Here is a 15,398-nt window from a genome sequence, read left to right as displayed (position 1 = left end):
GGTTCAAAGGCCGGAGAAATTATCGTGAGGGAAAAACGGAGGAAAAAGGATAGCTAGAATGCTTTCAAAACGCTAACGAATCGTATTTAGTCAGCATCTACCCTCCAGTAGGCACGTGACCCGTCGACAACGCGTCAGAGCCACCGACAGGGGCTTTGTCTACACTATGCTGATGGTGGAGTGTCCCATCAAAAACGCGACGGAAGGGTCTCGGGCCGTGTGACTTCAGGACAGAGAACATGCGCAGAGAAATGGATTCTAGTGCTGGTGGCTTGAGCAGCACCACTCACGCGCTCTCTCTTCCCTGCCGGTCATGTTCCCGCCGGGGCCCGGAGTGCACCGAGCGAGGAGACCGGCAGGAGTGCGGCCCACTGCCAAGGGCACGCCAAGGTTTTTTTTTTTTTTTTTTTTTACATGCGGGGCCCGTTTACGGTTGACGTGACCGCCGCACAGCGCTGACGCCGTGCCATCGGCCCGTGGCCCGGGCGGGGATCGCCTCGCCAACTGTTGCCGTCTTCAGGACCCACATTAACCGGCTATTTTTCGGGGAGGGAGGGGACAGGAGGGGCCGTTGAGGCCATCCACTTTGTGGAAAACCCTGGGTGGTGCTTGGCTCCATGACCTTCACCACTGACGGCGGAGCCCCAACAGGCAGAACTGGAACCGGGACCCAGGTCTCTCGATTCCCAGAGTGGTGCTTTTTCCCCTGGACCAGCAGCAGGGCCGTGGCCTGCTACCGCACAAACCAAGAGTGGGAGATAAAGTCTTTGGAGAGTGGGGTAGAGGTCTGGAACTGTTTCGCGTCCAAACGGAGGAAACCGTGTGAGTAAACTGGAGGCGTGAAAAGCAGAGACATCTTAGGGCATCGAAAGAACGGCCCGGGGCATTGGTGGGACGGCTCCCGTTGGGGAAGCAGTCCCGGGACCTGGCCGTGTGAGCAACTGGGCACCGACAAGGGCGAGGCGGAGGACCAGCAGTCGGGCAACTCCCACCTCACGGCCACTGCGGAAGAGGCGCGGGAGCATCCCTGGCTCCTCCTCTGCTCCATGATCACAACAGTCGGATAAAGTTGAGAAGTTTATTGTGGAAACACGATAGGCAGACACCCCACTTGACAGAGAGAAATGAAAACTCGGAAAAGTGCCCCCTCAAACCAAGCAGGGGCCCAGCCCCACCTCACCTCAAAAGACAAGAAACTGGCAGGTCGGCAACATTCCACAGCGGCTACCTCACCCCAGCCGGGGACCTGCAGGCAAGAGCAGGTCCCTGGCCCACTCCCCCCGAGATGGAGCCCTGCACTCCCCACTAATGCTAAGCGGGAGACATGGATGGATTCTGGAAACAAAAATTCAAGGTTCGGTTGAAAGGATGCTCAGCCATCACAAACCAGGGACTTGAAGAGAGGGGCTGAGGAGGTGGGGGGGTGGGGGAGGGAGTGGGGAAAGAGGAAGGTACGTGGACTCGGGAGGGGTTCCAGGCTTTAGGTTCCTCAGCTGCTTTTGACAAAAATCGGCTTTTTAAAGTCAGTTAAAAAGGAAATGCCCGATGCTGTTTCTTCAGAAGTTTCCCCTGGACTCCTCCCCCACTCCACACCACCCAGCTGCAAATGGCAGAGGCCAAAGGCCACATTTTTCCAAACAAAAAAGCAAGAACAAGCCCTTTCGCTCTACAAGGAGTAAGGAAGGAGTTGGAGTCTGCTGGTGCCTCTCCCACACGGGCCCGTGTTCTTCAAGGCGATCCCCCAGCAGTGGCCTCGCGCACTGATCTAGGTGAGAGTCTCACCCTTTGTCACCTGCCGAAGGAAAAGGGACACCGACGTCAGTCTGCAGGGTCACTCCACTCCGCTCGCTCAATACGGCACTCGCTGCCAAGCCCTCTCCCTCCTCCTAGGGCACTTTCCAGTGTCCCAGCCCAGTCGGTGCCCTCTCCCCTCCCCCCTGCCCTGCTCACCCTCGCTTCGATGTACTCGATTCTCCGCTCCAGAGCCGTCAGCTTCTCATTCAGCGTGGCCAACCTTGAGCGGCAGGACATGTCTGGTGATAGAGGGGACAAGGGGGGCCGAGGTCAGTGTGGCTCATCAAGGACCCGGCAACCGACCCGGGAGCCGGGCAGGAGGAATCGACAGCCCAGCCGGAGCGCCGGTCGGGGTAGAGGCCCCCCGGGAGCGAGTCTACCCGGTCCGGGGCCCACGGTGGACTGGGTTGAATGGGGTTGCTACCGGAGGCGGCCAGGGCAAGGGAAATTCAGAAAAATTCTCACAGAGAGCCCCAGGGAACCCCGGCGGGGGTGGGTTGGGGAGGCGCGACAGAAGACCCGGCCTGGGCTTCTAAAGCTCATGACACCCGAAGATCTCTGAGGAGGGGGAGGGGAGACGGCGGAGGAAGGATGCTCCTGGGGATGTCTTCCCAAAGAGCAGTCCACAAGACGATGCTGTCGACCGTCAGACTGCATCCCAGAGTGTCTCGGAGAGAGACTCTCTTGCACACTTCATCCTGGAAAACGCAGTAGCGTACCTTTCTGGCCCCTAGCAGTTGGGTGAGCATGCGGGCAGGGAACGAGTCTGCCAACTCTGTCGTATTGTACTTTCCCAAGCACTTAGTACAGCGCTCTGCACACAGTAAGCGCTCAATAAATGCAACTGAGGATGATGATTGCTCAAATATTGTCTGCCACTCTTTCGAGCCTATCCCTGGTCACCGCCCGGCCATTGGCTCGATAATGTCTGCCTCTCTTCACTTGCTTGAAGTCTTGATACTTCCATTTTTCATTCCATTTTCCTTCCTCCATGACCGATTCTTGCCCACTAATGTTTTATTTTATCCAGTTCTCTTTGCTTCTCTTTTCTTATCTGCTGTCCCTCTTCCTTGCTCTTCCCCTAGGCCTTTACAAAGTAACTGTCCAATAATCGTGGCAGAATTGTCTCCAGTCCGTTGCCTCATTCAGACCTGATATGACAAGGTGTGTTGCTGAGGAGCATTTGCACCGTAGCCCTGGACACCTGCCATTTCTCCCGTGTGTTCCACACCCGTGCTCTTTCCACTGGGTTACGCTGCTTCTCTCCCTGCAAAGCTATTCTCCGTCCCCACAGAGGCACGTCCAATCGCTAGCCCCCTTCCATGTCCCCCTAAGGCCAACACGTCCCATTTGGTCTCCCAATCCAACCTTCCTGCTCTTGATGCACAAACCCACGTCCTCGACTCACCCACTGGTCCAAACAACTCCCTCATGCCTCCTTTTCCCTCCACTGATCTCGCCACCACCAACCCCCAGCCCTAAGCCACCTCTAGCATATGCTTCCTCCCCTCCCGCACTCATGCCACGTAGCGCTTTTGGCAGAAATCCAGGCACCAGGCTTAGGCCACTGCAGATTCATCATCGAACGCTATAACTCTGCCTTCTCTTCTGCTTAGCAACAGTGATTCTCCTATCAACCATTCCAGACCTTCAACTGCCTCCTGACATTCTCAATCCCCCCACAACCCCCTGGTAACCTTGTCAACAAAACTGACAATCCCTCCGCCACTGCACTGTGTCATCATAGGCACCTTACCATACTCTACCACCCAGCTCAGAATCAAGGAGCTCTGCTGCCTCTCCTAGATTGACAGTATTTATTGAACATGTATTACGTGTCCAACGCTGTGCTAAGTCTGTGGGAGAGTTCTATAGAAGTAAAAGACATGGACCCTACCCTCAGGGAGCTAACAGTCTACAGGTACACACAAAAGCATTTTTCGGTTAGGAGGAAAGACAGACTTGAAACTGATTATTACAAGAGCACTGAAAAATGGATAAGTGAAGAACTGGGCATATAAATAGCAGAGTATGTAGATTGAGACGTTCAGAAATGCCACGGGTGGCTGTGAATTCGGATGAGAGGACAACCAAGAAAATACACTAATCCTGTACAGCTGGATTCGACTCATCCTCAACAGGGCAGGAGCACTGTGTCCTAGTGGAAAGAGCTCAGGCCTGGGAGTCGGAGAACTTGGGTTCTAATCCCGGCTCCATCGGTTGCCTGCTGCCTTGGGCGACTCATTTCACTTCTCTGTGTCTCAGTTAAACCTCATCTGTACAATGGGGTATCAATGCCTGTCTCCTGTCTACACACGCACACTTAGAACTTGAGCCCCGTGTGGGAGAGGCTGCGTCTGACCTGATTAGCCTGTATCTACCCTAACGTTCAACACATAGTTAGCACTCAAGACCGTCGTCATCATCACAATACTAATCCCTCTCTAGATCGAAAGCTCCTTGTGGGGTATATTGATGCTGTTGATGCCTGTTTACTTGTTTTGATGTCTATCTTCCCCCTTCTAGACTGTGAGCCCATTGTTGGGTAGGGACTGTCTCTCTTTGTAGCTGAATTGTACTTTCTAAGCGCTTAGTACAGTGCTCTGCACACAGTAAGCGCTCAATAAATACGAATGAATGAACATGTCTACAAATCCCTTTGTACTCTCCTGAGTGCCTAGTATGGTGTTCTGCACCCAAAAAGGGCTCAATAAAATACCGCTGATAATAAGGGCAACAAGCTTTGTAGCCACTTCTCTGGAGAAACAACAAACCACTGTGACGACAGATGTAATGAGAACAAAAAAACCCACACTCTCTGATTTGCTCAAGCTTCTTTTTGTCAGTGATCCAAATTCTCCTAGTTGTAGTCCCTTGTGACCATCTTAACCCCACCTCTTTCTCCTCACAGGACTCGGTAGCCAAGTACAGCAGTCATTCAAGCCGTACATGATTAAACTTTCAACCTCATAAATTCTTCTTTTCTAAACTCTTAAAACGAGCAAAAACTACAAAGCCTAATGGTACTGCACTAGCTAATATTCTCATCGATTCAATACAGAACTGATTTCCACCGCAACCTAAAGCTGTCATGATTTTATGACTTTAGGGGAAAAGATGGGTCTTAATATTTCTCTGACCAACCAAAGGAGTTCCCAGGGACAAATATGTGACTTCTAAATTCTTTCCCAGGAGCCCTGCAATTCCATTTCTAGATGGAGAGTCAGTTTTCTGATAACTTTTAGGTTACGTTCTTGAAGAAAGACACATTAAGGAAAACTTGGGCTTCTCTTGTCCGATGCCATAGCACACGTGCCAAAGTTAGAGAAGCAGCGTGGCTTAGTGGAAAGAGCCCGGGCTTGGGAGTCAGAGGACAGGGATTCTAATCCCGGCTCCACCACTTGTCAGTTGTGTGACCTTAGGAGAGTCACTTCACTTTGCCTCAGTTACCTCATCTGGAAAATGGGGATTAAGACTGGAAACCGCACGGCGGACAACCTGATGACCTTGTATCTACCCCAGTGCTCAGAACAGTGCTTGGCACATAGTAAGCGCTTAACAAGTACCATAATTATTATTCTTTCTTTCTTTCGACACTGCATCCAGGCAGATGCTCAGTCAGAAGAATGTCCCCTAATTCCCCATTGGTGTTCTGTCCAAAACTTGTACTGAAAACATCCATTACGGGAGAACTGTCTGCAGAATGAGCAAAGACGAGGAAAACAGTGTAAGAACACGAGGCTCATGTCGCCAGAACTCGGCCTCATTCCCGCCTAGTAACGGGCTGCAATGAAGCAGGAAGATTTCATTCAAGGACAAACGGATGTGGCTTGGAAGTCGATCGATGCTCTGCAGCGAGGGAGCCTCACCTCTAAATCCCTGTGAGAAGATACAGGTGGTGGAACAGAAGGCTGAAGCGCCGGACCATTTCAAAATTTTGGAAAGCCACCTCTTCTTGATCTCCATTTTAGATTGTCCATGAGTTAAGCTACCAGACTCAATAGACTGCCTGGATGCTCAGGACTCAAACGCTGGACTTTAACCTCTGTCTTCTGGAAGAGGGGATGATCTTTTACTCCCCTTTAAAATGTGGCCCTGAAACTCCCTGGGGAGGGTCGTTTTGCAACTGTTAACTGCTAGAGGTCACTAACTGTCCTCTCCAATTTAAGACTTGAACAAAAAGGGTGAATCTCTATCACCTGAAAGCCTAACTCGTGATCTCAGCGTGGTAGCTCTACTCTGCTGTGATCTATTAGTCCAAGAACAATCACTCAGTCGACCGACGGCATTCACTGTGCACTGTACTAAGCGCTCGGGAGAGGACACCGGAGTCAGCGGACACGTTCCCCACCCACGACAAGGTTACAGTCTAATCAGGGGAACCTCACTGGTTTCGGCTCTCCTGGACAGTCAGAGGGGCCCAGTGCAATCTCCCTCTCTAGAGATGTTAAGAAAAGGGAGAGATCTTACAAGACAGGGATGTTTTGAAGGCAGATATTCTTTCCACCCACGGATCTAACAGGTTCTTCTAATTTCTAACCCAGCACCACTGAGGAAGTCCTTTGGGTGGTCACAGAGGTAAGAGGCCTCAATTCCCTAGCTGTGTGGTACCCAATGACGTTTGCACAGCGTGGCTCAGTGGGAAGAGCCCGGGCTGGGGAGTCTGAGGTCATGGGTTCAAATTCCGGTTCTGCCACTTGTCAGCTGTGTGACTGTGGGCAAGTCACTTCGCTTCTCTGTGCCTCAGTGACCTCATCTGGAAAATGGGGACTGTGAGCCTCACGTGGGACAACCTGACTACCCTATCTCCCCCAGCGCTTAGAACAGTGCTCTGCACATAGTAAGCGCCTAACACATACCAACATTATCGATTAGACTGTAAGCCCGTCAATGGGCAGGGACTGTATCTGTTGCCGATTTGTTCATTCCAAGCGCTTAGTACAGTGCTCTGCACATAGTAAGCGCTCAATAAATACTACTGAATGAATGCACACCCGAGTGGGTATTTGAAATCGCTAAATTCGACCTTTATCAGGAGGTCGGAATGCTGCATTCCTAAGAGGCCCATCCGACGCCCCCCCCCACCCCGCCAGCTCACCCAAGTACCACGTTCCCGTAAATGCCGTCCTGGGCCTGTGTTTTACACCATCCGTCTCTCCTCACTACAGTAGATAGCCTCCCGACGGATGCATGCAGCAGAGCGGGCCGGGGAGGAGAGCCCCGGTGAGGGAGTGCCGAGAGAACTCCGCAGCTTAACCCTCTTTTCCCCCCATTTCCCTCTGCTCCTCCCCCTCTCCCTTCCCATCCCCTCAGCACTGTACTCTTCTGCTCAACTGCATATATTTTCATTACCCTATTTATTTTGTTAATGAAATGTACATCGCCTTGATTCTATTTAGTTGCCATTGTTTTTACGAGAGGTTCTTCCCCTTGACTCTATTTATTGCCATCGTTCTTGTCTGTCCGTCTCCCCCGATTAGACTGTAAGCCCGTCAAACGGCAGGGACTGTCTCTATCTGTTGCCGACTTGTTCATTCCAAGCGCTTAGTACAGTGCTCTGCACATAGTAAGCGCTCAATAAATACTATTGAATGAATGAATGAGGGTGAGAGATCTCGGAGGGCGAGGGGCCTGGAACTCAACCGTATTAATAGGATTCTGGGGCCGGGAACTGAACAGGGCTGGAGACAGGCGGGGAAAGGGGGCCGGAGGAGCAAGAACCAAATCGAGGAGACAGGACGGGGCCGGGAGGAGGAAAGGAGGGGGCCTTTTTTTCTCCGCAGACGGGAAGCCAGAGGGGCTCCGGTTCGGCCTGGCTCAACCCCGCTCCGACCCAGCGGTCGCCTCGACCGCACCCGCTCTGCCCCCTCGGTGCCGGCTAACCGAACGAATTGAGGAAGTCGGCGATCTTCTTGATGCTGCTGGTGATGACCTCGATGTACTCGCGGTTAGCCCAGTCTTGGTGGATCTCCCGCTGCACCGGATCCTCCTGCCCCGCCATAGCCCCCGCCCGACGCACCGCGCCTGCGCCGGGCTCGCCCAGCCGCTCGGCCGACGCACTGCGCCTGCGCCGGGCTCGCCCAGCCGCTCGGCCGACGCACTGCGCCTGCGCCGGGCTCGCCCAGCCGCTCGGCCGACGCACTGCGCCTGCGCCGGTCCCCTCCGTCTGCCCGCCCTCTCGCCGCACTGCGCTTGCGCCGGCTCCCGCCGGCCGGCCTCAGTGCTGCACTGCGCCTGCGCAGTCCGCCCACGGCAAGCTGAACCCTGACGGCTGCGCCCTCCATTTTCTTTTCCTTCTCCCCTCACCCCCCGCTTTGGGAAGGCGGATGTGGGGCTGTCAGGAGCGCGCGTCTTCCTTGAACTATTATGACCTCCTCGCCAGCAAGAATATTTATTTACCATATTATTAGACTGTTTCATCAGGCAGCGGGAGCAGGATTAGGGAAATTCAGTCCTCTGTCAGAAGCAGGGTGTTCCAAGCGAACTTTTTTTACTCTTAGAAATTTATGTCAAAATCTGCGTGGCGGCCATCGTTTTTCCACAAATGTGGTCCTGTTCTAGGCTGTAAGGCCGGTGTGGGCAGGGATTGTCTCTCGCTGAATTGTACTTTCCAAGCGCATAGTACAGTGCTCAGCACCCAATAAATACGATTGGATGAATGAACGCAGGACTCCCCCACTCAACCTTCAGTGGTTGCCCATCCACCTCTGCATCAAACAGAAGCTTCTTACCGTCGTCTTTAATAATAACAGGGTCGTCAGGGAGATACAGGGTCGTCAGGTTGTCCCACGTGAGGCTCACAGTTAATCCCCATTTTACAGATGAGGTAACTGAGGCACAGTGACTTGCCCACAGTCACACAGCTGCCAAGTGGCAGAGCTGGGATTTGAACCCATGACCTCTGACTCCCAAGCCCGGGCTCTTTCCACTGAGCCACACTGCTTTAAAGCCCTCAGTCACCTTGCCCCCTCCTACTTTACTTCTCTGATTTTCTACTACAGCCCAGCCCACACACTTTGCTCCTCTAATGCCAACCTCCTCTCCCTACCTCGATTTCACCTATCTCACTGCTGACCTCTCGCCCAGGTCCTCCCTATCGCTCCTTTCCCCTTCATATGCAACAGACCATCCCTCTCCCCACCTTCAAAGCACTACTAAGATCATATCTCCTCCAGGAAGCCTTCCCTGACTCACCTCTTAACCCTATTCTCCCTTCTGCAGGTCCTAAATACTTAAATACTCCTACCGTGCTCATGTACATATCCTTAACACTCTGGCTTTTCCTACTGGTAATTTAATGTCCATCTCCCCCACTGGATTGTAAATTCCTTTTGGACAGGGATCAGGTCTTCCAAGCATTTAGTGTAGTGTTCTGCCCACACTAAGCACTCAATAAATACAGTCGGTTGATCAATGAGTGGTATCTTCCAGACTGTGAGCCCGTTGTTGGGTAGGGATTGTCTCTGTTTGTTGCTGAATTGTACTTTCCAAGCGCTTAGTACAGTGCTTAATAAATACGACAAATTCATTCAATCGTATTTATTCATTGCCTCTTAAGGGTATCATTAAAGACATTTAGTCACCAGTACATGTTGAACACTGTGTGCAGAGCTCCGAACACGGGAGGGGGGAGGTTATGGGGAACAATAGATAATAGTTTGGATTATGGTGGGAGATAAAGTACACAGAAATGTTCAATTAGAACTACAGGCCCAGAGCATAAAAAAAGTACATTAGAGCACAAAAGAAAGATATGCAATGAATGAAAATCTAAGTGTGATAATCTGAGAGAGCAGATTAATCTCAGAAAGCAGGGAGAAGCAGCTTGGTCTAGTGGACAGAGAAGGGGCCTAGGAGTCAGAAGGGCCTGGGTTCTAATCACAGCTCTGCCACTTGTCTGCTGTGTGACCTTGGGAGAGTCACAACTTCTTTGTGCCTCAATTCCCTCATCTGTAAAACGGGGATTAAGGCAGATGAGATCGAGGCACAGCAAGTAAGAGGAGCAAAGTGTGCGGGCTGGATTGAAGTAGGAAATAGGGGGCAAGCTGATTTGAGTGCCCTAAAGTCGATGGTAAAGTTTGTTTGATGTGGAGGTGGATGGGAGACCGCTGGAAGTTTCTGAGGTGCGAGGAGATGAGGACTAAAACTTTTTCCAGAAAAATGAGCCGGGCGGCAGGGTGAAGTATGGACTGGAGAGGAGAGAGATGAGGCAGGGAGGCCAGCAAGGAGGCCAATGCAATAGTAGTCAATATGGGATAGAATAAGTGCTTGGATTAACGTGCTAGCAGTTTGGATAATAATAATTGTGGTATTTGAAAGTGCTTACTATGTGCCAGGCACTGTACTACACGCCGGGGTGGATACAAGTAAATTGAGTTGGAAACAGTACCTGTCCCCTGCCCTCCTCCCTTCCTTAACTTCTATTTTTAACCATTCAATCTCCAATGGCTCCTTCCCCTCTGCCTTCAAACATGCCCACGTCTCCCCCATCCTAAAGAAACCCGCTCTTGACCCCACTTCCCCCTCCAGTTATCGCCCTATCTCCCTACTACCCTTCCTTTCCAAAATCCTAGAACGAGTCGTCTACATTCGATGCTTAGAATTCCTTAACTCCCATTCTCTCCTAGACCCCCTCCGATCTGGCTTCCGTCCCCTCCACTCTACCGAGACTGCTCTCTCTAAGGTCACCCGTGACCTCCTTCTTGCCAAATCCAATGGCTCCTACTCCATTCTGATCCTCCTTGACCTCTCTGCTGCCTTTGACACTGTCGACCATCCCCTCCTCCTCCATACCTTATCTCACCTTGGCTTCACGGACTCTGTCCTCTCCCGGTTCTCCTCTTACCTCTCTGGCCGGTCATTCTCGGTCTCCTTCGCTGGCACCTCCTCCCCCCATCCTTTAACTGTTGGAGTTCCTCAAGGGTCAGTTCTTGGCCCTCTTCTGTTCTCCATTTACACTCACTCCCTCGGTGAACTCATTCGCTCTCACGGCTTTGACTACCATCTCTACGCAGATGACACGCAGATCTACATCTCCGCCCCTGTCCTCTCCCCCTCCCTTCGGGCTCGCATCTCCTCCCGCCTCCGGGATGTCTCCACCTGGATGTCGGCCCGCCACCTAAAACTCAACATGAGCAAGACTGAGCTCCTCATCTTCCCTCCCAAACCCGGTCCTCTCCCAGACTTCCCTGTCACCGTGGATGGCACGACCATCCTTCCCGTCTCTCGGGCCCGCAATCTCAGTGTCATCCTTGACTCGTCTCTCTCGTTCACCCCACACATCCTATCCATTACCGAGACCTGCTGGTTTCACCTTTACAATATCGCCAAGATCCGCCCTTTCCTGTCCACCCAAACGGCTACCTTACTGCTACGGGCTCTCGTTATATCCCGGCTAGACTACTGTGTCAGCCTTCTCTCTGACCTCCCTTCCTCCTCTCTCGCCCCGCTCCGGTCTATTCTTCACTCCGCTGCCTGGCTCATCTTCCTGCAGAAACGATCTGGGCATGTCACTCCCCTTCTTAAACAACTCCAGTGGTTGCCTATCGACCTCCGCCCCAAACAAAAACTCCTCACTCTAGGCTTCAAGGCTCTACATCACCTTGCCCCTTCCTACCTCTCCTCCCTTCTCTCTTTCTACCGCCCACCCTGCACGCTCCACTCCTCTGCCGTCCACCGTCCCTCGGTCTCGCCTATCCCGCCGTCGACCCCCGGGCCACGTCCTCCCGCGGTCCTGGAACACCCTCCCTCCTCATCTCCGCCAAACTGATTCTCTTCCCCTCTTCAAAACCCTACTTAAAACTCACCTCCTCCGAGAGGCCTTCCCAGACTGAGCTCCCCTTCTCCCTCTACTCCCTCTACCGCCCCCGCTTCACCTCTCCGCAGCTTAACCCTCTTTTCCCCCCATCTCCCTCTGCTCCTCCCCCCTCCCTTCCCATCCCCTCAGCACTGTACTCGTCCGCTTAACTGTATATATTTTCATTACCCTATTTATTTTGTTAATGAAATGTACATCGCCTCGATTCTATTTAGTTGCCATTGTTTTTACGAGATGTTCTTCCCCTTGACTCTATTTATTGCCATCGTTCTTGTCTGTCCGTCTCCCCCGATTAGACCGTAAGCCCGTCAAACGGCAGGGACTGTCTCTATCTGTTGCCGACTTGTTCATTCCAAGCGCTTAGTACAGTGCTCTGCACATAGTAAGCGCTCAATAAATACTATTGAATGAATGAATGAGGCTCACAGTCTCAATCAGTTTCTCAATCAGTCCCTATTTTACAGATGAGGTAACTGCGGCACAGAGAAGTGAAGTGACTTGTCCAAGGTCACACAGCGGACAAGTGGCAGAGCCAGGATTAGAACCCATGACCTTCTGACTCCCGGGCCCGTGCTCTATCCACTATGCCACGAGAGGAAGGGGCAGATCCTAGAGATGCTGTGAAAGCAGAATGGACAAATGGCTATCCTAAGTACCATAGAAACAAGAAACGTTCCCTGCTCTCAAGGGGCTCACAATCTAAAGTGGCAGACAGAAACAAAAAACTATTCATAAATAGTGTGCAGAGGAGGCTATAAAAGGAAATAGTTCAAGTATTCCCCTCTCAGGGTGGCACCTGGAGAGTTTCCAGTAGTTTATCAGTCTCGACTACGGGAGGGAGAGTCAAGCAGAGGCCTGTCCATTCCATTCCTAGCTGGGGCAGTGGCTAGCGAGTGGAAGGCAATCTGCTACAAGTCAAAACTCACCCGTGCTGGGCAGCAGTGGCACAGGAGAGAGTCGAGGGTGGAGACTCAAGTTTACTGCGTGGAAGGAGGCGACGGTAAACCACTTCTGTATTTTTACCAAGAAAACCCTACGGATCCACTACCAGAACGATTGCAGAGGAGGTGGGGCGTTCTGGGAGAGATGCATCCCTGGCGTCGCTATGGGTTGGAGACGACTCGACGGCATAAGATGAGACAAGGCAGGTTCGGGTATATCAGGTTAAGTAATTGAACGTATAAATGAAAATTCAATGAAAATAATCTAACCATAAGTCCGAAGGGCAGGAAGAAAATAAATTATGAGTGCTAAAGATGACTGTTGGGATTGATATGAATTATTACGAGTAAGCATCCTGAAGGAGGTGGCGTTTTAGGAGGGCTAGAACCAGGTACAGTGTAGAAGGTGAACTTTTAGGAATCAAGAGTGCAAGCTTGGGGAATAGTGGGTAAAGAGAGCTGATATCTAAGATAGGGAGAGTTGTGTACTGAGCTAATGTTTCAAAAAGCAGTGTGGCCTAGTGTATAAAGCATGGGCCTAGGAGCCAGAGGACCTGGGTTCTAATCCCTGCTCTGCCACTTGCCTGCTGTGTGACCTTGGGCAAGTCACTTAACTTCTCTGTGTCTCAGTGCCCTCAATGGCAAGATGGGGACTCGGTACCCCTTCTCCCTCCTACTTACAATGTGAATACCATAAGAGTAAGCAGCGTGGCTCAGTGGAAAGAGCACGGGCTTTGGAGTCAGAGGTCATGAGTTCGAATCCTGGCTCGGCCACTTGTCAGCTGTGTGACTGTGGGCAAGTCACTTCACTTCTCTGTGCCTCAGTTACCTCATCTGTAAAATGGGGATTAAGACTGTGAGCCCCACGTGGGACAACCTGATTCCCCTGTGTCTACCCCAGCGCTTAGAACAGTGCTCTGCACATAGTAAGCATTTAACAAATACCATCATTATTATTATTATATGGGTCAGGGAGTGTGTCCTTGAACCTACCCCAGCACTTAGAATAACCATGATGGTATTTGTTAAGTGCTTACTATGCGCCAGGCACTGTACTAAGCATTGTAAGCGCTTAACAAGTGCCATAAAAAAAAGACCATCTGCAATGCAGCATGTGGAAAAGCTCTCAAAGCTCTCCATCACCTTGCCCCTTCTTACCTCACCTCCCTTCTCTCCTTCTACAGCCCAGCCCGCACACGCCGCTCCTCCGCCGCCGCTCACCTCCTCACTGGGCCTCGTTCTTGCCTGTCCCGGCGTCAACCCTTGGCCCACATCCTACCTCTGGCCTGGAACGCCCTCCCTCCTCAAATCTGCCAAACAGTCACTCTTCCCCTCCTTTAAAGCCCTACCGAAGGCGCACCTCCTCCAAGAGGCCTTCCCAGGCTAAGCCCCCTCTTCCTCCGCTCCCGTCCGCGTCACCTCGACTCGCTCCCTTTGCTCTTCCCTCCCACCTCCCCACCCCACGGAACTTATGTATATATCTATAATTCTATTTATTTATATTAATGCCTGTTTACTTGTTTTGATGTCTTTCTCCCCACCCCCACTCTAGACTGTAAGCCCGATGTGGGCAGGGATTGTCTCTATTGCTGAATTATACTTTCCAAGTGCTTAGTACAGTGCTCCGCACAGAGTAGGCGCTCAGTAAATATGATTGAATGAATGAAAACAGAAAGGAAAAGGTCAGGGAAGGACCCCTTGTCCCCCCTACCTGGAGCTTCCTCTCCCCACCCCTAATCACCAGGCCTAGGCTCCCCTCACCTTGGACGCCTTTCTAAAGCTATACTAAAAACACATCTCCTCTAAACAGCCATCCTTGACTTTGGACAAGTCACTTAACTTCTCTGTGCCTCAGTTATCTCATCTGTTAAATAGGGATTGAGACTGTGAGCCCTGTGGGGGACTAGGGCAGTGTCCAACCTGATTAATTTGTAGCTACCTCAGCGCTCAGTACAGTGCTTGGAACATAGTAAGCGCTGAACAGACCATTTAAAAAGACAAAAAAACCCTCATTTTTTCCTACCCGTCCATCCCTCTGTACGACACACTGTACGAGAGTACGACACAGCAATAAACGGACACATTCCCTGCCCACAACGAGCTTAATCTCTCATTCCCTTTGCCCACTTCCTCTGGGTGGAGGATGGAGGCAAGCTCCTGGGAAATCCCAGACTAAACCCCACTTTTCCTCTGCTCCTCCTTCCCTCTGCTCTACCCCCCTCCCCGCCCCACTGCACTTGTGTAAATATGTACATATTTATCATTCTATTCTTTTATTAATGATGTATAGAAATAAAAAAATCATTTTACATTGATGCTACTGATGCCTGTTTACTTGTTTTGCTGTCTCCCCCCTTATAGACTGTGAGCCCATTGTTGGGCAGGGATTGTCTCTGTTGCTGAATTGTACTTTTCAAGTGCTTAGTCAAGTGCTCTGCACCCAGTAAGCGCTCCACAAATACGATTGAACGATCACAGGAATAGGTCGGAAATCCTATCAGTTCCACAGCATAAAGAACCACGGTCTTGCCCCCGACTGGTCCATAAACCTTGGCTTTGGACCGGAAGCGTGGGGCAGTAGAAGAGGGTTCTGTGGGACACCCTGACCAGCCGCCATCCACAACACACTCAAATTTCATGGGCGGTTACCACAGATGGGGTTTAATAAAGTTTATTTGCCACTCAGTAAGGACCTCTGTTTCAGCAAGCCGTACACGCCAACGATCACGAGGCCCTAAAGGCGCCGAACTCCCCAAATGACAGGATTTTAATCCACCTCGTCTGCTCTTGGTCACGCTCATATAACTTTCCTCAACGCAGATGGTCCGGGGCCTTTCTCCTGTGGA

General features: G+C 51.6%; 1 protein-coding gene and 1 non-coding gene across 2 annotated transcripts; one reads left to right on the top strand and one right to left on the bottom strand.

The window, feature by feature from the left end:
- Positions 1 to 1,064: 1,064 nt before the first annotated feature.
- Positions 1,065 to 7,861, bottom strand: BRK1 (BRICK1 subunit of SCAR/WAVE actin nucleating complex). The gene is made up of 3 exons (XM_029052034.1): positions 7,678 to 7,861; positions 1,951 to 2,033; positions 1,065 to 1,792 (listed from the first exon to the last, which is right to left on the bottom strand). The coding sequence occupies exons 1-3, from the start codon at positions 7,793 to 7,795 to the stop codon at positions 1,766 to 1,768; spliced, it is 228 nt and encodes a 75-aa protein (XP_028907867.1). The 5' UTR covers positions 7,796 to 7,861; the 3' UTR covers positions 1,065 to 1,765.
- Positions 7,862 to 12,389: 4,528 nt separating this feature from the next.
- LOC114807205 lies at positions 12,390 to 12,527 on the top strand. Its single transcript, XR_003755258.1, has one exon. It is a non-coding gene; the product is annotated as a small nucleolar RNA SNORA7 (small nucleolar RNA).
- The last annotated feature ends 2,871 nt before the right edge of the window (positions 12,528 to 15,398 follow it).

The sequence above is a fragment of the Ornithorhynchus anatinus genome, chromosome X1 (assembly GCF_004115215.2).
Source record: "Ornithorhynchus anatinus isolate Pmale09 chromosome X1, mOrnAna1.pri.v4, whole genome shotgun sequence".
Lineage (NCBI taxonomy): Eukaryota > Metazoa > Chordata > Mammalia > Monotremata > Ornithorhynchidae > Ornithorhynchus > Ornithorhynchus anatinus.
This window is presented reverse-complemented; position numbering and strand designations above follow the sequence as displayed.

Excerpts from the sequence above, each read along its gene's own strand:
- BRK1 (XM_029052034.1), bottom strand. The coding sequence starts at position 7,795 with ATGGCGGGGCAGGAGGATCCGGTGCAGCGGGAGATCCACCAAGACTGG. Across the intron at positions 2,034-7,677 it reads CGACTTCCTCAATTCGTTCG|ACATGTCCTGCCGCTCAAGG; the intron begins GTTAGCCGGCAC and ends CTCTATCACCAG. Across the intron at positions 1,793-1,950 it reads TCGAGTACATCGAAGCGAGG|GTGACAAAGGGTGAGACTCT; the intron begins GTGAGCAGGGCA and ends TTCCTTCGGCAG.